General features: G+C 40.6%; 1 protein-coding gene across 2 annotated transcripts in view; it reads right to left on the minus strand.

Annotated features, from left to right (window-relative positions):
- Positions 1 to 3,977: 3,977 nt before the first annotated feature.
- Positions 3,978 to 22,976, minus strand: part of LOC133140983 (leucine-rich repeat transmembrane neuronal protein 4) — a 94,497-nt gene continuing 75,498 nt past the window's right edge. The window contains exon 3 of one of the 2 annotated variants that reach the window (XM_061261324.1): positions 3,978 to 6,059. In XM_061261324.1, the coding sequence (XP_061117308.1) occupies positions 5,841 to 6,059 (219 nt within the window). In that variant the 3' untranslated portion in view covers positions 3,978 to 5,840. The remainder of the gene's footprint in view (positions 6,060 to 22,976) is intronic. The other variant, XM_061261325.1, reaches the window with a different exon arrangement.

The following is a 22,976-nucleotide window of genomic DNA, read 5'->3' on the forward strand; positions in this document are numbered from 1 at the left end:
CCGCCCTCACAGGCTTTTGTGAAGATGCCATGGGAAATCGTGAAAATGGCTTTCTTACCTAACGCTTGATAACATCTATGGGGAGATAAATCAGCAGATTTACATCGATTGGTTTTGTGGAAGATCATATTAAAAGAAAGCAGTAAAAAAAGGTCATCCTAAGAACAGGACTCTGGAATTCTGGGTAGCAATAGATGTTTTATTTTGGAAACGGACCCTTGGGTGGTACAAGCTATTTACATCGCATGGATATGCTGCCAAAGGCATAGAGCTATATGGTGCAGATGCTGGATTACTGCATTCATGATACAGTGAAAATTAACAGGTAAAAAGCTATAAATACATATATTGGTAAATCAAGTAAAAAAAAGTATATTTTTGTCGTCCTCCTCTCTACAGCACAGTATCCAATCAACCACTGAATGTCCTGTAAGAACCGCAGGGGGATACAGCTGCTGCAGGAAACTACAAGACACAAGGCCTCAGCAGGAAACAATAGACCATATCCATACAAAACAACCCGACATGACTTTTACACCAAATGTTTGGCCCAGCAGGATCACAGCACAATGATAAAAAAGCTGAGAAAAGCAAAAACAGCAGTCAACACATTTTTTATTTTAGAATCTGTCATAGTCAAAAACCCAGTATCACTGACGGATATGTGAACACCTGCATAACAATGTGATGGACATTGTGTATGGAAGTGATATACATCATTAATTTGCTAAATACTATGATATAAGCCAGCGTGTGGAAACAAAACAATTTGCAGTTGGCTTCTAACCACTGATGGACTGCTGGTCCGTATCTGAATAACAATATGAAAGCGTTGAGTAGCTTTGCTGGACTTTCCTTCACATTGCCTCAATAGAAGCATCCTGGCCAGTTTATGACAATCTTCCCCTGAGCCACGCTCGATAAGAACCGATTACTTAATGTCTGGTCTCTGGTTCCCCCTAAGCCCCAGGGCCACAGATGATATCCTCAGCTAAATCTTCTCTTTTCTGTATCTCTTTCTCATTCTGTCTCTCCCACTGTCTGGGGATCTGCATTTTGTAGCTTCTAAGAATAAGGATAAGAAGTAAAAGTGTGCTTCCTCACAATGCTCAAGACCACTGGCCACATTACTTTTAGTCAAACAAGACATTCCAACAGGGATGCCAGCAGTGTAGCCTAGCTCACAATGACAGTTCTGAAGTAACGTGTTGTCTGTTTTCTAGTGCCAGTTGAGAGCCTGGATGCTTTGCCCCCCCAAATTCTAGGGAAGAACTAGACAAGCCAAACTTCTTTGGCTGCAGGTGACACAGTCATTTAGTAAGACCAAAACATGAATAAAAATAAACCTGGAAACCAAAAACTGCCAAAAATCCACTGTTGCACAGCTTGGAAAATCCTGTTATCCTTGCATTGTATGGAACAAAGATAAGGAAAATGAGGAGACAGCCAGCTTCAGAGACAGTCTTTCATCGTAGCTCAGAAAAAGAGGGTGGCTTGCACATTGGCCCCATGTTGATAGTTCTTTATTAACAGTCAAAGATACCCTGCCTGGGAAACACTAGGTGCACTTAGAATAGGAAACATGAAACCAGTGCCGCAGATGGGGAGGAAATGTGATCATTTTATCATTGTCCCATAGCTGGTCATAGTTAATCTAAGGTGACAAACTCTGTTGGTTATTTCTTACAGCAAGATTAGAGAGCCATAGAGATAACTGCTGGGTAATGTCCTTCACTTTATAATGCACACAGCTCATCAGATCTTATAATCACCGGGAATGCTGTTTAAATGATGAGTTCATCTGGTAAACTCTATATCCACCAGTTTTCTTCTAGATATGTTTGTAAATGATAGAGTCTGGCTTTGTGTCTCTTGCACTGTGTTGTGTATGCCCACCTCCATACACCCATTTCTTTCTTATTTAAGTCATGTAAAGCGGAACAGCCTGATGTTAAATGCACTGAATACTGTGATGAAGCACAAAAGAAACAAAAGTGATACAAAAATATAGCAACTCTCAGAATCACATTACAATTACATTACAATTAACAGAATGTGTTGGTGGTGGAGCAGCGTAACTAATGTTGTGTCAGGCATCAAATTAAGGTCTTCTGTACATTAAAGTAATTGAGGGCTCTTTCACATCAGGTTCGATCACGAGTGATTTCAACCCGAAAGCACCTTTAACAAAATGCAATGTATTTATTTCTCCCAATTTAGTTTTGTCTCTTCAGCCCAGGGGAATTCATTTTAAGAGTACATTTTAAATCAGTTTATAAAAGTAAGCCTGCTTCTTTCAGCAGATTTCAACATTACTACAAGCACATCAGAATTCTATTGGTTTTGCATTGCACAATTGTACTCGGAAAATGACCGGAAATTACGGTAATTATAGACACCCGGTGGACGTTGCTCTATCTTATCTCGTGTGTAAACAGCTTAATCCTTTAGATTTAGAAAGGATTCATGAGCAACATCTGGAGAACATGATGTTGCCTAAGCGAAAGCAAATAAGGAAACTCACAATCCGTCAGGTTCACAGGCCGGGGCCCTCCGTCAGTGCTCCCCTGCTGTCGCAGCTGAACGGGTTTGCTCTCACAGTGCGCCCATTTTCACTGGACTGTCATCCCAAATACACATTCAGTTCCAATGATTGGTGGGCACCCCTCTATAGTGGTCTGGGTTCACCTCTTTTAACTCACATCACTGTGCGCTTACATCGCACCGTTCCCCGTTTTAAAACGGTGAAGTCTAGCCGTGTTAATCCGGGTGGCTAAGCAGTACTCAAATGTAATTACATTAATAAAAAAATGAGATGCAATTAATATTTTGCAGTGTACTGCAAAGAGTGTACTGTAAAGATACCAAAAGGTAGCTAAATAACATTGCTGGTCATTATTAATGCAAATAACATTTCATAAAACAATAACAGATTATACCTTTCCTCCTGTTCTTTAAAATGTCAATTTTATGATGTATGTATATACTCAAATAACAATTAAGAGATAACAGGTATCAATTATTCCTTCAGTGGAAATGGATCTTTCTTTTGTCTTTTGTTCTGTACATGTACACTGAATGCTGAACTGTTGCTCCACTTAACTGTTGCTCTCTTGCTTATTTATATTGATTTCTGTTTGCAATCAACAAATACACAGGCAGCTTAATACTCTACAGCACAAATCTCGCAGCCCAAGCAAATTCAATAGTATGAGAAAACATGACACATGCTGTGAAGTTCAATGACAGGTGTTGCAAAAGACTTCAAATGGGGGAGTTGTACCGAGCCAATGAAGACCCCCAAGAGTGGTACTATAACAGCAAGAAACACCAGCTCGCCCATGTGGACTTGAGTATCAAGGGTGCAATGTCCAGTTTCTGTTAAGACAGCTGCAGATTCATTTTCTCATTATTGACTATGCAAATTAATTGATATCCTCTTGGGTTTATTTTCCAGACAGGGGAGAGAGCAGGTTTACTCAGTCTTCATGGCATATTAGAGCAAAGAAAGGCAGACTTGCTGTTTAATAGGGCCCATATGTTTTGGGTAATCATTTTTAAATCAGTTTGATTAGTCTAGCACAGAGTATTGATACTACAATCTACTCTCAGATTTCCTTAGTTTTTCTTGAGCAATTATTCTTAATTTGAAAATCCAAAGCTACAGCTAAAAATACAAAGTAATTTTCAAGACAAAATAATAATATCCTGCACGCCCACACTGGTGGCTAACTGTTCACACTACATTTAACTTTAACATAAGCAACAGCCATTCTAAACATTCTTTTTCAGCAAGACCTGCCTTCCCGAAGTGAAGATGACATTTCTAAGAATAAAATGGATAAATACATCAAAATTTCTAAAGAATTTCCAAAACCACTCACATTATAAGTGATTTTATTTCAATTTAAAGGAAAGATCATTGGTTTGGGCTTTGACTTCCTTGGAATGTAGCTGTAGGCTATATTATTTGACAGAACAGAAAAACATGACATATGGAATAAAGCAGAAGAAAACACATATGTATCCATCATAAAACCAGAAAGCTAATATTGCAAAATATTGCAAATTTCCTCACAACCTCAAATCTTGTTTTTTGTTTTTTTGTTTTTTTGTTTTACAATAGACACCCTGCTATCTATCCGGGCTCACCTGGATTTAAGATAAGGCTCCTCTTCTCCAGGAGGTTGTGTTTCTGAAGAAGTAAAGACATCATTTATTATTTATTTTATTACTCTCTATTTACAAGATACACAAGTCCAGCTGGGCTTTTTTAGTTTCAGATTTTTTTGACGTTCCATCAGCATCTTCAAAGGTCTGGTGTCCTGAAGAGCATCCCTTCATTTTGTGGGGTCACACAGCAGATCATTGATGTGTCCCCCTTGTCCCTCCTTCCAGCATCCTGCCTCCTGCACTGCTGAATGTACGTCGTAGAACGGGGCAGATTAGGATTCGGGCCAAGGGACAGAGACTATACGTCCACAAGTGACAGACAGCACAGAGAACAGTCAGTACTTCTGGACAGCTGGACTCAGGTGACCTTCAGTGTACAATCTTCATATAAAACACTATGGCACACACAGGCCTCTCCAGTCCACAAGCATCTAGGTAGACTGCAGATTTTACAGGCATCCTTCCACTACAGAATGAACTGGGCAACCGGGTCGTGGTAAGAAAGCATCTTGTACATATCAGTTATGTGAACATGAAAGCCCCAAAGTCACTGACAAATTCCCTAGTAGCTTTAAACAAGTTTACGGGTATTTGGCCCCCAGGCAAATAATGATTACTTTTACATTTAAGCAGCAAACATCTTAGATTATTGTGAGTGAGCAATCGTGAGTAAATTATAATGGTTTGGGCTTAGCAATCACTAGGTTTTTGTACTGTTAAGAGTAAGAGTTGTCCAGTGCTTTTATCACCAATGGCAATGCCAGTGTGCCAACTCAAATAGTGTGCTACATGTAAGTCACACAGAGATTAATACTTTCTGGTATTGGAAAAATTCAGCAGCAGAAAAAGATAACTAAAATATAAAGAGCAAAACAACAAAAATGTTGGTAGGACGTTTAAGTTGTCACTACACATTTTTCACAACCTTCACTTCAACTATTTTTCACACCCAATTTATAATAGTTTAATCTGGACAGCTCACCCCTTATAATCTAATAATGATCAATATTTGACTGGATGTACGACCACCAACTGAAACCTTATTAGAAGCAACAGCAAGAAACCTTTGAGCTCTGTTAAACTAGAACTTCTGCAATTGTCTTCCTCATCTCATTGTTTTCCACATTAAATTTTTTTGCAGATTCCATTTAATTACTGTACTTGCACAACACTGGGAGCGTGCCAGCATTAATTCCTCAAATCGGGAGCTGCATATAGCTGAGGCAGTAAGTGCAATAATGGTAATTCAATTACATTTAAATATTTAGATATGTTTTTTTTCTAGGCAGCTGTAGATGACTTCACAAACAAATGGTAAAAAAACACAAAAAAACAAGACCAAAAAAACCCCACTTCTTTCCAAAATGAAGAAGTCACAGAACATTAGGAGTAACTATTTGGATGGAAGATACGGCATCTTACCACAGCCTTTAATTAGTTATTTTCTCATTCCCACCACAGTGATAGCCTGTACTGCTTCACTGTAGTTGCACCCTGTTCAGAGCTACCGAACACAAAGGAAACTTGCAGCTGATTCCATCAATAAGACCCCTGCAGTTCCCCCTGTTTCTGCCACTCCTCCGTATCCACGCAAGTCTGTTTCTGTTTTCAGTTTTGGTCAGGACCCATACGGAGGGAGGAAAACAGTGATGTCTCCCCAGCAGACATCACTGTGGGGGGGTCCGGGGGTCCGTGAGAGGGGCAGCAGGCACGGTGGGGAGGGCAATAGTCTGAATGGTGCCACGCTCTCGTGGCCCCAGTTCCTCCAGGCCCTGTGGGGGGCCCTCGTAGTTCATGTTGAGGTGCAGTGGTTGGTGAGCCTGGCAGTAGTCCACTATGGGCTGCTCATATCTGTAGAATGTCAGTGCACTCACCTGGTGTGGAATCTGCTGGAGAGGGAGGGGGAGTGGGGAGAGAGAGAGAGAGAGATAATTAGGTTAAAAAATCTTTAGCCGATTCATCAGTTCGGCAGTTTTGTTATGCAGGATAACTGAATGGTCTAAACAATATGTAGCTATGAAAAATAGTCTTAGACTTAGAAAATATCTGATGACATAGACAGGCCATTCAGACCATGTAGGCTCATTTGGAGAAGCAGACCGTGGAACACTCAACTTCTATTATTCTCCCATAAGTAACGCATCCAGAATGGGTAATACATTTGTAAATCATTGAAAAGAAGAACAAGGACAGGCAGTGCTAAGAGGCTGCAGCTACAGTGGTGGATCAATTTCCACTATCTATTGGTAAAGTGAAGGTATGGCTATTACTTTTGGGAATCCGCACATGTGGGAGCGAGTTAGAAACTTGCCGTTTCTGTAGCTTTCGAGTTGCAGCAAAAAAGAACAGAGGCTGAATGATCGGCGCAATGTAGATATCCATAATTTATCAAAAAACACATTAATCAATTTCTCTCCCTGCATCCATCCTCTAACCCCTGCCAACCAGTGTGTTATGAACAAGATCGCTGCAAAGCTTCACCTGTGCAGTGAGCTGAGTGATATGGGAGTTTTCAACAGCACTGCACTCTATGGGCTAGGCTATCTGTAAGAAAGGTACTACTAATACTGATGGTATTATAAACACAACAAGTGCAGTGCTCACTGCTGCATAGAGATGTGGAATTTTAAATGATGCAAATTTAACAAGATGCTAAAGTGAGCTGGACATATGCTGGGAAATGGGTGGGCACAGGTTCAAGCTTGAACCAAATTTAAATGTGACCATCATCATCCATCCATCCATCCATTATCTGAACCCGCTTATCCTGAACAGGGTCGCAGGGGGGCTGGAGCCTATCCCAGCATACATTGGGCGAAAGGCAGGAATACACCCTGGACAGGTCGCCAGTCCATCGCAGGGCACACACACCATTCACTCACACACCCATACCTACGGGCAATTTAGACTCTCCAATCAGCCTAACCTGCATGTCTTTGGACTGTGGGAGGAAACCGGAGTACCCGGAGGAAACCCACGCAGACACGGGGAGAACATGCAAACTCCACACAGAGAGGCCCCGGCCGACGGGGATTCGAACCCAGGACCTCCTTGCTGTGAGGCGGCAGTGCTACCCACTGCACCATCCGTGCCGCCGTGACCATCATCATGAATTTCAAATTGCCTCGCCAAAATGATAATGAAAGATGCACGATCTCCTCAGTAAACAAAACAACAACAGTCCACCTCCTCTATTACAGTACCATCAAGACAACAAGGAGGGCCAACAATGATTATTTTTCCATTTAAGACTAAAATTAGATCCTCAAGAGTGCTTTTCAGAAGTGCCAGGAAGAAAACATGGCTTGCCGCAGAGATAACTAGATTGAGAGATAACAAAGCTTTATTTTGCGTCAGGGGTATTTGAAATTAGGAGACATTAAATCCGTTTTGTTCTCTCCCGCTTGATCTGAGGGAAGATTCACTCTTAGAGGTCAGGAATTATGAGCAATACTGCAGACTTCATCTCGCTGCGGAAGATGCAGTGACTGAGCACCAAAAGCTGATGAGCTAAAATGAGACTGTACTGCCACTTACACTGACCTTACAGTCATAAGCAGAAAAATATGTCCAACTAATTATGCTAATTAATTATTTCGACCTGAAATCGACCTCCTACCAAATATTATTTTCACATTACAAACAAACACAAGTAAGTACACACAATAATTTATCTCTCTCTCTCACTGCTCACACATACATACACACACACATAAAAACATGCACGCATGTATGCATGCACACAAATATGCGCGCACACACCAGGGATGTCATAAAATATTGATATATGAAATACTGATTGCCACATTGTTATGTAGAAAAGTTTTTGAGCCATTGATTTAAATATAAAAAAATTTTTAAATATAAAAATGTTAAAATTACAATAAAACATTTACATTTACAATTTTTGTCAGTTTGACAGAATTTGAATTGCATTTCAATAGTTTGAATCGACTATTAGGTCATACACCTTCATTCTTGACTTAGAAAATAGCATATAATGGATAGTGGAATGAAACAAAAGTTTGATTCCTTATGCTGCTCCTAGCATGCTTAAGAAAATGTGTGGTGGAACGCAAAGTTATGTTCATTTTATTCTGTGGATGAGCAAGTTTTGACTAAATTGACAAAAACCAAAAAAATATTTTATTGTCATTCTACTTATTATCATTATAAGTATTCTGGGACAGGGATCAGCGGTCCTCAAGGGCTGAGAACTGCTGGTTTTCCACCCTCCCTTTACCGGAGAGTCTGGTCAATCAGTAGCACTAATTACCAGGGAGAAAAGAGCACCATGGCTGGATTTGGATTTGAGGGCCAGAGTTGATGACCCCTGTTCTAGACTATTTAACAAGTTGTCTGCAGCCAATATTTTCATGTAAAATTTGCTATCAATTCTCATCGATCATTGGGATGCATGAAAGAGGCCACAAACAAATAAACACACACACACACACACACACACACACACACACACACACACATTTGTTAGAGATCTACAGCAAAAATCTGGACTAAGGTATTATCACAGAACTGATTTTATGCAAGTGTAGCCACACAAGCAAACCTGCATGGAAACCATAGCTTTTCCCCTCTCTTTTAAATGGTGCCCTGACTCCATTAAGCAGAAACTGCTTATTACATTATGGGCACTTTGCAAATTCCACGTGTTCTGCCTGTTTTGTGCTCAGGTGCTTCAGATTCATTAAGTGATATTAACATTTGACCATTTCAGCAGGTTTTTATTGCAGTGTTTGTTCATAAATCGACATGTGCGCACGTACAGTAAATACACAACCAGCTGGTTTCCACTGTGACATTGCTGCTTACTCTTCGACAATGTGAATAAACTCAACCAAATCACAGATCAGAGGTGAACACTATTACACAGAAAATGCACAATTATACTGCACACCAGTAAAGTTATTTCTGCCTGAAATGAGATACACAGCCGGGCATCTACGATCTATCAATCTACAAATTATACTCATTAAGCCGGCAGAACACAAGCGCATCATGAATTTATTACACCAAAGGGCTGTACTGTGCAGATCCATTTCAGCCTCTGAATTGCAACTCACAATTTGAATTGGACTTAGTTTCCACAGCAGTTGGATTCTGTGGGTAATTAAGTAAGATTGAGGAGTGTCCGGCATTAGCCAAAAATGACTAGATGGTCTGAATCACACTCTTCATTCATTGATTATTGAAGCCCCCTTCACAGTTAGCTTTTGAAAACCATTCTTTTGAAATTATGGACTGTAATAAATCAGTACTTCTCAGCATTGACTGCCAGAGCAGATCGCTTCAAGGATCCCATTGGAATCCGATAAGATTTCAGCCACCGTGCTAAATTACAGTGCAGTAGGAGCTTGGTGCATCCAGATTAGCTGTCTGATGAAGCACCACCAACCACCTCCAAGAGGCGCAATGATGGAATCAAAGATGTGGCTTTTGAATAATCAGTCGGAGAGCTACTTCAATACATATTTCATGCGAGGTTCAATTTGTGTATTTATTCATGCATTGTGCTTCTGTGGTGGCTTTGCTTGGTCTGGCCCTTCTCTTTCTTCTCCTTCCCTCAGTGTTTAGTATTCAGTTTAGTCCTGGGTTATTGTGTGGGAAACAGACAATGTAAATGCGTTTAGTAGGGGGTCCACATCAAGGAAGCCACATCGTAAATTGCCAGCGGAACAAACGGCTAGTTTAAGGGTATGTTTGCCTAATTAGGGAAATACGGAGAGGGGCGAAAGTACATTTTAGTTGCATGCAAATGAGCGCATTCCTCCGTCACATTGAACAAATGGCCTCTCGTACATGTTTACAGCACCATTACAGAAGGAGGGGGAGCAGCTTGAAGCACCATTTTAAATCATGCGTACTCTCCTGTTAATTTCTTAATTGATGCAGATCCCATTATGTGTGGCTGGCGTGATTACTTCCTGGCTTTGCAGAGACCAGGGTTTCCCAGCTCAACTCCCTGGGTGGAGGAACTTCCGAAAGACTCGCTTTGCCAAGCGTTCCTGGCAACTTTTCTCTTTGCTTATAACATTGGCATGCGCATGGAAGGGCTTATTATTAGGGTAGAGCTATCTGATTTGCAACATTGTTTTATTTTTATTTTTGTGGGTTCAGTTTTGAGAAGGCAGGACAATGGGAGCTCTAGCTTAGCCAGCAGCCAGGGGAAATGTGGCTTAAACTCATGCCATCGACCCATCTGGATACGAGACCTAATTGGGTTACCTTGTCAGTCCTGCAGGCCGTTATAATGGATCTGTCACACACCCTTTCTAAGTAAAATTGAGCAATCAATTTTCTATTGATTATGATGCTATTGAATGTAACTCCGTTTGGCCAAACAAGAGCTTTAAGTTACACCGCAAACACTTATACAACCTGACAAAATAAGAAAAGATAGTTTAAACACCTTGATGGCCTTAACTTGACCCGGGGGACAGTAACAAGCACAAGTATCAACGACAGCAAAGAGAAAACAATCCTTTCCCCTCCTCTTTTGTTCTTTGGGACTCAGGGGCACTCTACTTAAACACCCTCACCCCTGAACCCGAAACCCATCTTCCACACTCCTCCTCTCCTGAAAATAGGATTGAATTGGTGTGGAGTGATATTTAAAAAATAAAAGGCTTTTTGGCTCAGATGCAGGAGTGGCCTTCCAGGTTTAATCAGGAGTATTAGGAGCACGCTGGCTGAGAGAGCCCAGGCTTTTAAAGACGTGACTCACAGGACGGGGCGCAGTGGCCTGGGCAGTGGCCAGCGTTTGCACATTAAGCTCCAAATGCTGCAGACACAGGGCTTTGCTCTGGACCTTCTCTCCTCTTTTCTCCTCCTTCGCTCAGCTGAAAAGATCCCTCCATTTATCCCCAGCAAAGAGGACATAAGAAGGCGGCTAAAGAAGAGCTATTCTCAGCATCGATGGCAATAAAGCAGATTGATCTCCCTCTGCCGTTATTACTTATTCGTATTAACAAGCGTTGAGGATGTCGAGACACGAATAGGAATAGATTAATCCATTTCGGGCAGCAGACATCACGGAGAACGAAATGCTAGTCTTAAAGCTACATTAAACGCTAGTTTTCATTCACTCAGCAAGAAGGTTATGGTATTTAATGACACAAAACTATAATTTTACATTGGAATGTGCTTTTTTAACTTTTTGTCTTGATTAAAAGCTGAAAAATGTCAAAACTGATTTAGAATACAGCAAATCTTAATAGTATTAAGAATTCACATGCTACATACTGGACACTACATACTTAACAGTACTCTTACTGACACATACTTCATGACAAATCTAATTAGTGATTTGTTTGGACTGAGAATTCTACATTGGGAGCAGGGTATGAAGCAGTTATTTAAATTAAAGTATAAATGCTTCAAAACATGATTAAATAGAAATACTATAACCCCCATGGCAAGATACATTACCTCAGTCTTTCCCATATAAATCATGATGTATAAATATGTTCTAAAATAAGGGAGACGTAGAGTTCTAAATATTGTAAATAAATGTGGATGAGGGCATCAGTGAAACCAAGAATGAAATTACACTAAAAAAGCACAAAAAAAACCTCTGCTAATTCCATGAAACAGAAAAAGGCTCTCCTTAGTATGCTTGTGGGGCACACAAAGGAATAATATTCAGACTGTAAATGTTGTAAAAGTAATCCTCAAATTGTTTTCTACATATTTTCTCCAATTTCCCCCTTGTGCATTTCTCTGGACAGCACTGTTACAAACACTATCTTCAATTTGGCTAATTATGCATTAATGAAGGTTTACTTAGAAACACAGGGCCCATCTGGTCAATGAAAAGCACATTTTTTCCAGGTCTCCACTGCAGACAATGCACAGTTAGTGCCTATACATAACCCACTCCCCCAGAGACACAGCCTATGTACTTACTTTTCTATTTAGGATTGCTTTGAGACAAACCTACCCATTCAGCACCTGAATATTTAAAAGGTGCTTGTTGTTTGGGTGCCTCAGTTGTTCTATAATAGAGACAGCTCCATGGTCCCCCATCGCTGGAAATATTTCTCCAGACAAGTTGCATGAGGTTGCGGCATGAGGTTTTAAATTTTCATATTTCCATTGGAAGCCGGTGCAGCCATAAGGCCCCAGTGAGGGAATGCTCTTCCCCAAACTGCAGCGGCACACCTTAGCGGCTGAAATTCAGCAGCTGTACGAAGCGGGCTTCAACCGAGCAGGCAGGAGCTACATATCAACGTTGGGAGAAAATAGAAGAACTCTCTCTCCCCATTATGCTTTCTCTTCAAAGAAAAGTAGCTATAAAGTAATAAGCAAGTTTCCCCTCTCCTCGTTCTCTGGCTCCACACGGACGGCGCGCACACTGGAGAACGGCCGATCAACTCTCCCATCGTCGTGTGCGGCAATTAATTCTATTTTCTAAGCTATTAGGTTGGGATTGCTTATCAAAGCGTTCATTCAAATCATTTCCCCTTGTGCCGCTCTGCACCGGGGTCAGGCCGCAGTGAAAATGATTTCTCTCCCGGAGTCATTACGTGACAGACAGCTGCGGGCGGGAGGGGAGGGGGCTGGCGCCGCCATGTTAACCGCGTCCTGGGGCCGCGCTCCAGCCTCTCTCTGTCAGCCCGGCGATTCGCTCGTCGCCTCGGCAGGCGACGAGCCCGCGGCCGCGGACTGACGTACTAATGACGGCCGGGGCGCTCTCCCTCTTCAGCGGGCAGAGATAAAGTGGCTAATCAAACGGGGACCCTGTAGCCCTGAAAGGGGGCGATAAGCCCTTCTGCCGGGGGACCTGGGAGAATTCTCGCCGCAGGTTGGGAGAGCACAGGCTGTCATTGTTGTCTGTGTGTTAATGAAGGGAGGGCACCGAGGTTCCGCTGATTGACGTACTGCAATCAGTTTCTGCATTCACTGTCTCTGAAGAGCAGAAACAGGTTGGACAGGCCTGAAAATTGTGTATTCTTATCAATCAAACCTTCATGTTTCCACGGAACATCTTAAGTAAAGTCATTATATGTACAATGTACCAAGAGATATATTGCCATATGCACAATAGACTACAGAAGTCCTCACACTGTACTGAGGATGTACTGACAGACTCAATACAATGAGAATGTTTGGCTGCCATTTTGTGCCTTTTAATTTGTGATTTAATAGTAACATAAAACAGTTTTTGCTGACAGAAACCATGTGTTAAAAATGTAAAAATAATACCTCGGAGTAAATCCGACAAAGCCTAGCTGGTGTGCACGTTCTTATTTCAGGATTTCTGACAAAATAGCTATTCATAGTTCAAAATATATCCTTTACATTACTCAAATAATCCATTTTACCCTTTTAGAACGTAAGCTCCTCTAAGCACCTCAGGCAGTTCAAGAAGGTAAGTCTGTGTTTCTTTACAGACAATGGACAAGTGAAGCTCTACATGTACAATAGCTACAGAATTATCCTGAGAAATGAACGAAGGTGAGGAGTAATGAGTGCGTGGGAGTGAATTAAGGAGTAAAATAGGGGACTTGAATTTGGATACAGCAAATCATTTTTGGGCCTCTTCCCAAAAATGACAAGTTCTGGCCCTCTCTCATTTTCACATTAGCCAATCAAGAATTCTGCGGCTTCACTTCTCTTCTCTCCACTGCTCTCCTGTGTTCAGCGATGTTGCTTCTGTGTGAAGTACACTATCAGTACTTAAACTCGTTTTAATTGTAATTACTGGCATACAGACAAATCAATCATGTGGTGTAATAATGGTACCATGTGCTAGCAAGCGGAGAATTACAAACAACGTTTTTAGTAGATCAGGAGAAAAATAAGCTAAACAAATTAAAACATTTTCTTTCAGTCACTGCAAATGTTATGTCACTGGAACCTAATAATGCACTTGTGCATGTGAACACGGACATTAATGTATTCAAAGTAAAAAATACACAACATGCACGCCATACCCAATCTGAGGTAAAATAGAAGCTGAGTACTGCCAGGCTGATAGATGAGTACATTAGTGTTGACTTTGAAGCATTCGCAAATATGATGAACTTTACACCACTGTTAAAAACAGACCTTTATCCTACAGACATGGGATTTATCTGCCCCTAATGCAGTTCATCCCATTAGACACTTAGTCATGTGTGTGTCAAAAGCTCAATGAGGTGTACGAATTGGGCCTAGCCATCAATGTCATTCTGTGAATATGCCTTCCACACTGTAAGTATGACTGTATTTAATGGTACCTGCTGCATTGTGTGTGATTGGATCTGAAGGGGCATTAATATATCCATTATATGACACCACATATGTGCAGGATTGTATGCTTACGTTTGATTTTTCTTTGGATAAAATCCTCAGCTAATAATCTGGGAGAGACATAAAACAACTTCATAAAAACAATAATAATTATATATTGCAGAGCATGAGATTGCTTTTTGGATTTTAAATCAACCTGCTTCTTTTGGGTTGCTTGGCAGATCTCCATTTCATTTCAAGAGCTGCTTTCGCTATTGGCCAGCCGCGGTCACAAACGTACGGTCGCTGTGGTAAGTCAGGGAGGGCCCCGGAAAAGGGGCCAGCTCTCCTTGGAGACAGAGACGCTGCGTTCCAAAGCGGCAGCAACCGCAAACATCTCATGTGCACGACCCCACACACACACACACACACCCCGAGCGACACGAGGCAAATGCTGACTGGCAAGTGTGAACCCTCAATAAATCAGCAGAGATGCCTCTTTAGCAAATGGTAATTAAAATAACCTCAATCCTCAAATCCCTAATAAATATTTCATTAAGCTGCTCTGGGTGAGTGTTATTGTTATGGTGCAACAATATTTCAAAGGGTTCTCAGAGAAATCATTCCAAAAGGGAGGGTGGTGGGGAGAGGATTACGTTTGGTAGGGAGGGGAGGGGGGGGAATAGATGATTTATGTAGTGGGGCATGGGATGCAGCTCTTGAATGTAATGAAATGGGTAGCCTATTTAGAGCAGAGACACATACACTGTATATGGTGAAGCCTGCAAAAGACCACAACCAGGCATCATGGCAGAAAATCCAGACCTTTATATTTTTCATAACATTTCTGACAGAATCATGTTCCTGAGTGTTCACTTCAAGGGACAACCCCATCGCAGATTGTTCCTGCTTCCATTGGATTTCATTTATGCAGAAATACATGCATGAAATAGCACAACTTGTTTGAAAGGATGTTGTTAATCTAGATCTCACATTGTCTCACACGATAATAGTAGTAACACCGTGGAAGGTAATTACATGCATAAACGGTCAGAAAAAGAAAATATGCATAATTTATGCAGTCAGCTATATCAGGCCCGGTCACATTATAGCCCTACTGAAGGTCCTCTTTATTTATTTTTTTAATAATCGTATTCTGTCTGGGAAAACCCTTTCTATTACAGTTTCTGGCTGAAAGAGGCAAGGTGTGTATGAACACTTGCTGCCCTGGCAGCACTTCCAACGGTATCCAGATTTATTGCGTTATTTACCTTTCCAGATAGGGCGCGGTATGAATCTCATTCTCCGAGGAGAACTTGCTGCTCTGCTCTCTGGGTGATGCGCCATCCCAGGTGATCACTCATGAGATCATTCTCTGATACGGCCCGTATTTGAGTTACCAGAGAGGCAATCACAGCCGTGCCTCCAGAGTGCTTTGGTCTTACCGCAACCAAGGACTTAGCATCTGTACACGCCACTCCCAGCGTATAAGTGAGAGCTCCATAGAAGTGAAATCAGAAGAACATTTTTCATACCATGTTGGAAATTGGTTTGAGGATGTGACAGATCATTTTATGAGGGCAACATGTTATGAATATAAGCAATGAATGGCACGGGCAATTTCCTCTCACTCCATTAAAGACCCATTTATGGCAAACATTGAAGAAATATATTTCTCTTTATGAAATAAAAACAGCACTTAATCTTGTCTGTACCCATAGGGCTGCCTGGCTGTTGAACAGTAATTGGATCAGATTATTCAGCAAGTTTGATGTCTTCAGCCTCAATCACAGGAACACAGAATCACACACGCATGCCTGCATACTGTATATATATATAGTACTAAATATATTATTACTTGGTTGCCATATACACATCACTTTTATTAGGTATACCTATGCACCATCTTGATAATGCAAATATTTAATCAGCCAATCATTTGGCAGCAACTAAATGCATAAAAGTATGCAGACATGGTCAAGAGGTTCAGTTGTTTTTCAGACCAAATGTCAGCATGGGGAACAAATGTGATCTAATTGACTTTGACCGTGCAATGATTGTTGGTGCCAGACAGGGTGGTTTGAGTATCTCAGAAATTGCTGATCTCCTGGGATTTTCAGGCACAACAGTCTCTAGTTTGCAGAGAATGGTGCGAAAAACAAAAATCATCAAGTGAGCAGCAGTTCTGCAGGCAGAAACACGTTGTTAATAAGAGAGGTCAGAGGAGAAGGGCCAGACTGGTCGAAGCTGACAGGAAAGTGACAGAAATGCAAACAACCAGGCATTAAAACAGTGGTATGCAAAAGTAGATAGGCTACAGCAGCAGAAGTATAAAAAATAAGTCTAATAAATACCTAATAAAGTGCTCACTGAGTGAATATTATATGTGCAACCAAGTACTAAATATGATGAATTCATGTAGGATTATGTAAATCTATCAAATTACTTTTGGTCCCCTAAAATGACTGGACAATGTATAAAAAGGGCTTCAATTTCTGCATGGATCACCAAATAAATATTTCAATACTGTACCCTCAAATTAAAACTGACTGTGTGCACTTTAACCATATTTTATATTCATGGTTTCATTTTAGTCCTTTGTGCTGGAGTACAAACGCAAAACAACAAAAATGGCATCACTGCCCAAATACTTATGGAGTGCACTGCACATACAGCATACTGCACATCCAAGCACAAATGCACACACACATACACACACACATACAGACAAACACGATTCAGTACATCTGTTTCATACATTCTTTCAGTTTATCTGTGACTCTTGTACAAGGAATGGATGCTATTTAGTGTAATGGGGCAATGAAATGTCTTTAGCTTACAAAACAAAACCTTGCACAGTTTCACATGGCAATGCTGTGACGTGGGTTTTGTCTGCGCCATTAACATCTTCTGCAGTTCAAATATAGCAGTCTCAGTAGCCACGTTTTCTCCAAAGGGATACACAAATCATAATTTAGTTCTCAAAGCATGTCAGAAATATTCTGGAGAGGCTGAACAGAATGTCATTAACCGACAAGCCATAGAACAGATTTGTTTATTTTGTTTTTATTTTAGTGCAATACACAGTCCAGTATAATATATGACTAAAATAAAAATTTTACATAATCCAGTAGTTTGTATACTGTATGTACTTCACCAGGTATGCCAAATGAGAAGATGTTCTGGGGCTAGGTAAAAAAATAAATAAAAATAAATAAAAAGAATATACAATATACAAAAATCCGTACTCTCTCTACAAATATTTCAATGTGGAAATCCAGTCCGTAGACTCCAAACCATTTCGCAATCCGTATGTTAGTTTTGCAAATCCATACACTGTAAACTGAGTGTTTGGTTTGTGTTTCAGAACCCACAGGTTTGCAAACTGTGCGCTCGCTTTGCCAACTGGTACCCTCAGTTTTGCGAAGGCAAACCGAAAGTACGGATTGCAAAATGGATTGGAGTGTACAGATTGGATGTCCATATTTAAATATTCATTTTTAAATAGGGTGCCCACGGGAGCTCTGTATAGAAATGACTCGTGCAGGGGAAAAAAATGGAGGAAAGGGCCACACGCCTGCACATATGCGCACACACTTCCAGGGGCCCTCAGGACCTGCCAGTACACGGGAAAGCTTTCCCTCTTATACTCCATTAGCTTCACCTCAACTCTTCAAACAGCCACACAATCGTCCTGAGAAGTTTACCTCAAAGAACCTGCAGAGTTCTGGGAAAAGGTCTTGTGGACAAACGAGTCCAAGCTTCACTTGTAGCAGAGTGATAGAAAGAACAATGTATGGTGGCCAAAAGGAACTGCCTAAGATCCATAGCACTCCCTCATCTGGGAAACATGGTGGTAGGGATGTTATGGTTTGGGCATGTACACATAACTGCCACAGTTATTGGCTCACTTGACATTGATGAGGTAACTGCTGATAGCAGCAGCAGAATGAATTCTGTGTACAGAAGCATCTTATCTGCTCAACGGCAACCAAATGCCTCTAAATGCACTGGGCAATCATTCCACGGTCAAAGTCACTTAGATAACATTTCTTCCCCATTCTGATGTTTGCTCAAATGAACCTCTTGACCTCCATTTTATGCATTCAGTTTCTGCCATATGATTGGCTGATTAGAGCATTAACAAGTGTAGATACAACATGTACATAAAGCGAGATTTGTAAGGGCCCAGTGTATATACAACATGTACATAAAGCAAGGGCCCAACATTTAATTCAACATGACAACTGACACATACAGTAGCTGTAAAAACAAACAACAGAAAATTGTTACTGGTGTTCAGTAATTCAGACCTTCTGCACGTTGTGGCAGAATTATCCCTCTGACAACCTTTGTCAGCTAAATTGATACATTTTCCAACCAATTTCCTTCAGATAACAGTTCTCCATTGTTATAGTGTTCGCCTTGTGTTACTGTGCCTTTTGTCATTCTCTGTTTGTTCATGGTCTCACGTACATCAGATTAAAGCAGATCGCAGATCTTGTCAAGAAAATGATATAACCAAAACAAATGTCCATATAAGATTGTTTCTCTTTCACTTGGGAAGAGATAAATAAATTAATAAACGATGCACAATCTGTGTTTGCTCTGGCCCCCCTGTCTGAAAATGAGCACTGTAGGAGGAAATGCCGCTTGGTGCAATTATGCAAGCGCATGCTGTTAGTTCTGTCCACAGACTGCCAGAGCCATGTGTGCCAACCAAGCTGGAGTCAAGAGCTAACGACAAGTGACAAGTCTCCAAAGGGCCTTCTCCACCCAGCCCAGCTCACTGGGAGTTCTGGGAGGGGCGTAAGGGCACACAAAAATCTTCGTTTTGAAGTACCTTTGACTTCTCCTGCAGTACATTTTCAGTACAGCAGAGAGGTGTGGAAATTAAATGCAAAATATACAATTGCTTTTCACTTATAATGAAAATGTCAACAGTGGCTAACTGGCCATTATTTCCTGATGAAAAAAAGCACATTAAGCACATATGTTATCGGGGGAATTATCGGAGTTCTGAATTTAAGTTTCGCACAATAATAAAAATACATTTGACGTGTGTTAAAGCAAGATTGTGATTGTTCAGTTTGCAGTGTGTGTTGAACTAAAAGTCCCATACTGAATGGTTTGGTACAAATACGTGTACCATCCCTTCCCCTTGTTCTTAGGTGTAAAAACACACTGCTAACTGGGGTTAGCCACCCAGCAGTTTGATCCCTCATGCACCATCAGCAAACCCAAGTAGTAGGCTATTGGCTGAACTATCTGAGACAAAGTCTCAGAAATTCACCCCAAAACCTCTTTAAACAAAATGGCTTTGCCACTGCCTCTTGGGCATTTTGAAAACATTTAACAACTTGAAGTATTTTAATATTCCATCATTTCTTCCATCTCTCTTTTCTCCCTGCCTGCCACACAGAACAGCATGGCATTATTCTGTAAAGGCCATAGATTGGAATAGAAAGGGACAAGTGTAAGAGGGGGAGAGGCTAGCGAGAGATTGGCTGAGTGCACATCAATGTGCTGGTGACAGACCATTTCATTTCCTAATGTATTTCACTGGTTTATGGGACTAAGCGGCTGCAGACGGAGGGATATCAAGCTAATGTAGCGACACATGGCTATACCTGTGTGATTGTAAAGAAAGGGAAAGTCAAAACCGAAATAGCAGAGGTAACTAATATAGTGTTGGGTATGGAGCCTTTTTGGAGTTTTACTGAAATTCACTGAGACCAGTACTGGCTGCCGGTCCTTCTTCCAGAATTCAAAGCTGTCTTTGGTGATTTTTTGTAAGATATAAGGAAAATTGATTATTTTATAAAAGCTCTGAACACACATCTGAAAAAAAATACTGACAGTGAGACTAATGTGAATTAATGTGGCAATATGCCATCAATCCAGTTCTTTAAAATAAAAGCACAAGCTCGGAATATCAAAGAGCTTCCAGATGGTTCCATGCCTCATCCTGATATCTATTGCAAATTCCCTATTTAGAGTATTCAATGCTTTTTCGAAGATATGAAGTCTCTCCCTTTTACACCTGGAACCCCTTATATATAGAAACCGTGCCTTACCAGTGTTATCGCAAACATCATTCGAAACCAGTATTTATTTAGCAATTGCAGCCACTCAGCCAGTGCAACAGCTTTGCCTGATAAATGAGTGCTTTGCACCACACAAAGGCGCAAATGGAAAAGTGTGGAGTGTTAAATAACACAGCTCATGTCCGCATGCATTTTTAAATGGAAAGATTTCTGCAGCTGAAATTTGAGTTTCCTTGTCAATAAGAGATAAAAAATCAAGCCAAAGGATATGACTCCCCTGTGCAAACACTGTCCAAAACAGCGTCCTCTTTTTGTTGGGAATAACCTAGAGGAAAACAATGTACGACTGAAGGTCGTGGCTATTTCTCTGAAGTACTCTGAAGCATTGGTTCTCCATTAAATCTCAGATTAGTCACCAACATAAAGTTTGATTCATTTGTGAAAAAGGGCCGTTTACTGTATTTATGAGTGAAAAAAACAACTGTTCATAGTTAACAGTTTAACAATGCATTTGAAGAAATCTACAGAGATCTACAGAAATCTAGAGTACATAGAAAGATGTAGGTCCACATATTAAATATTTAAAAAAACAAATTTCTGAAATAGTAACTACTGCACCATCTGTTGAAATATAAATGCATAACCTTTGTGACATTATGTCGAATAAATGTGATTTATGAGATCATTTTCAATATGGACACGTATTCCTCACTCTGCCATATGATTCATATTTGAAGTATAGTGTAACACTGGACAAATCTCAAGATCTACCAATCAATACAGTCAAACTTTACAGCTGAAATGCATGTTGTTTCTAGAAACAAACTCTTTATTGTTGCTTCTGCTTCTTTTTTATCTCAAAGAAAAAACGTCTGGCAAATGTTATGTTGCCTTGAGAGAGAGAGAGAGAGAGAGAGAGAGAGAGAGAGAGAGAGAGAGAGAGATTTAACTGATGTATTAATTACAATATTTCACAGCAAACATCTGTATTTTACATGTTGCCATAGTGCTGTACTTTTCAATCTCAATAAGATGCTTCTCAGGCTTCACAGAGGACTCTGGTAAGATTAAATTTGATCCAGTCCTGAATTAATTATTGTAAAGGCAAATAACGTTTGCTTACTCAAACAGTGAGAGGTGATAGTGAGCATAAGTCCTTGTAACCAGCTTGCATGATTAGCTTCGCATTTAATCAATGTTAGGTTCAATTCTCTTCTGTATTTGTCTTTGTTGTTTTGTCAATGTTCTATAATGTTTTGACTTGTTCCGGAACATTGCAATCCCTTGACAATGAACGAGTGGCACTGACATACTTCCCACAAACCTATTACACACCAAGAATAATTTCTCAAACAACCCACCTGAATGAAACACAAATCAAATGTTTACCCTTCACTGAATGCTTTCCCATGACAATTCCATAAATTGGTTAGTATATCCACAACATAAATTTGCCCTAATTCACAATCATACCCACAGAGTGCGAATCACATATTTTTCTTCCGGAAAAGTCACTGTGATTTAACCTGCATTTCCCCTACTATGGCTACACTTTAGGAACATCATTTTGAATAAATGCACATGTGGCATTCCTCCGCCCTCCTTAGGGTGTGATATGCGTAATATCATTACCAGGGAGAGCGCCTGATTCAGCAGGCAGGCTGGGACTGGTGCCTTCCACATCATGGCAGTGATGGGTGAGGAAAATATTTTGGCACAGAGGCTGGAGAGAGGTTCATTAAGTCTAGAACAGAGGTGATGGATTTGCCCATGCTCACATGGGCTAACGTGCCAGATGTCCACATGGCATTTGTGTCTACAAGCAAGGCACCTCGGCAACCACAGCCCTCCCATCTGTGAAACTTTGGCCCTGGTTATGTTTACGGGTTGAGGTTCACTTGGAAAGGCAAAGCAATTGTTTGCTTCCAAGTCACCGCTGGGTCAAAAGCAATTATGTTAATTTCCACCGACCGGTGACTGATTAACTGAACTCTGTTCAATTAAACTACAAAGACCAGGGTTAACTCTATAGGGTGTTATTAGTCTGGCAACAGTAATTTAGGCAACAGCCAAAAAAGAAAACTGTAAAAAGGTTTTATTATATAAAATTAAAATGAAAGGACATATTCTAGATACCCAGAAGAAGACCACAAAGCATTTCCCTTTTACTGGTTAAAAGACATAATCATCATGTCCTTTTTCATACTTTAAAAAGCAATGTTATCTCTGTAATCTCTTTTATGAAAACAACAATACTGCCAATTAAATAAAGAACAATGATCTTTTCAAGATAAGGTAGATAATTACATGGCTACTGAAGATTGTGGAGAATCAGCAGCAAAGACATTAGAAATATTTTTCCCCTCAATGCAGCCAGTTAACTTCAGGCTAGTTTAACAACTGTCTCAGGAAACGAGCCATTCAAAAAGCCTCCTATCGCTTTCATGTCATTAATCAGCCTAAAATAATGTGTTCTGAGGCTGTTAGAGGGCATTTCAGGGTAATGGTCAGGGAGCAAAGAGAAAT

Source organism: Conger conger, chromosome 11 (assembly GCF_963514075.1).
Source record: "Conger conger chromosome 11, fConCon1.1, whole genome shotgun sequence".
Taxonomy (NCBI): domain Eukaryota; kingdom Metazoa; phylum Chordata; class Actinopteri; order Anguilliformes; family Congridae; genus Conger; species Conger conger.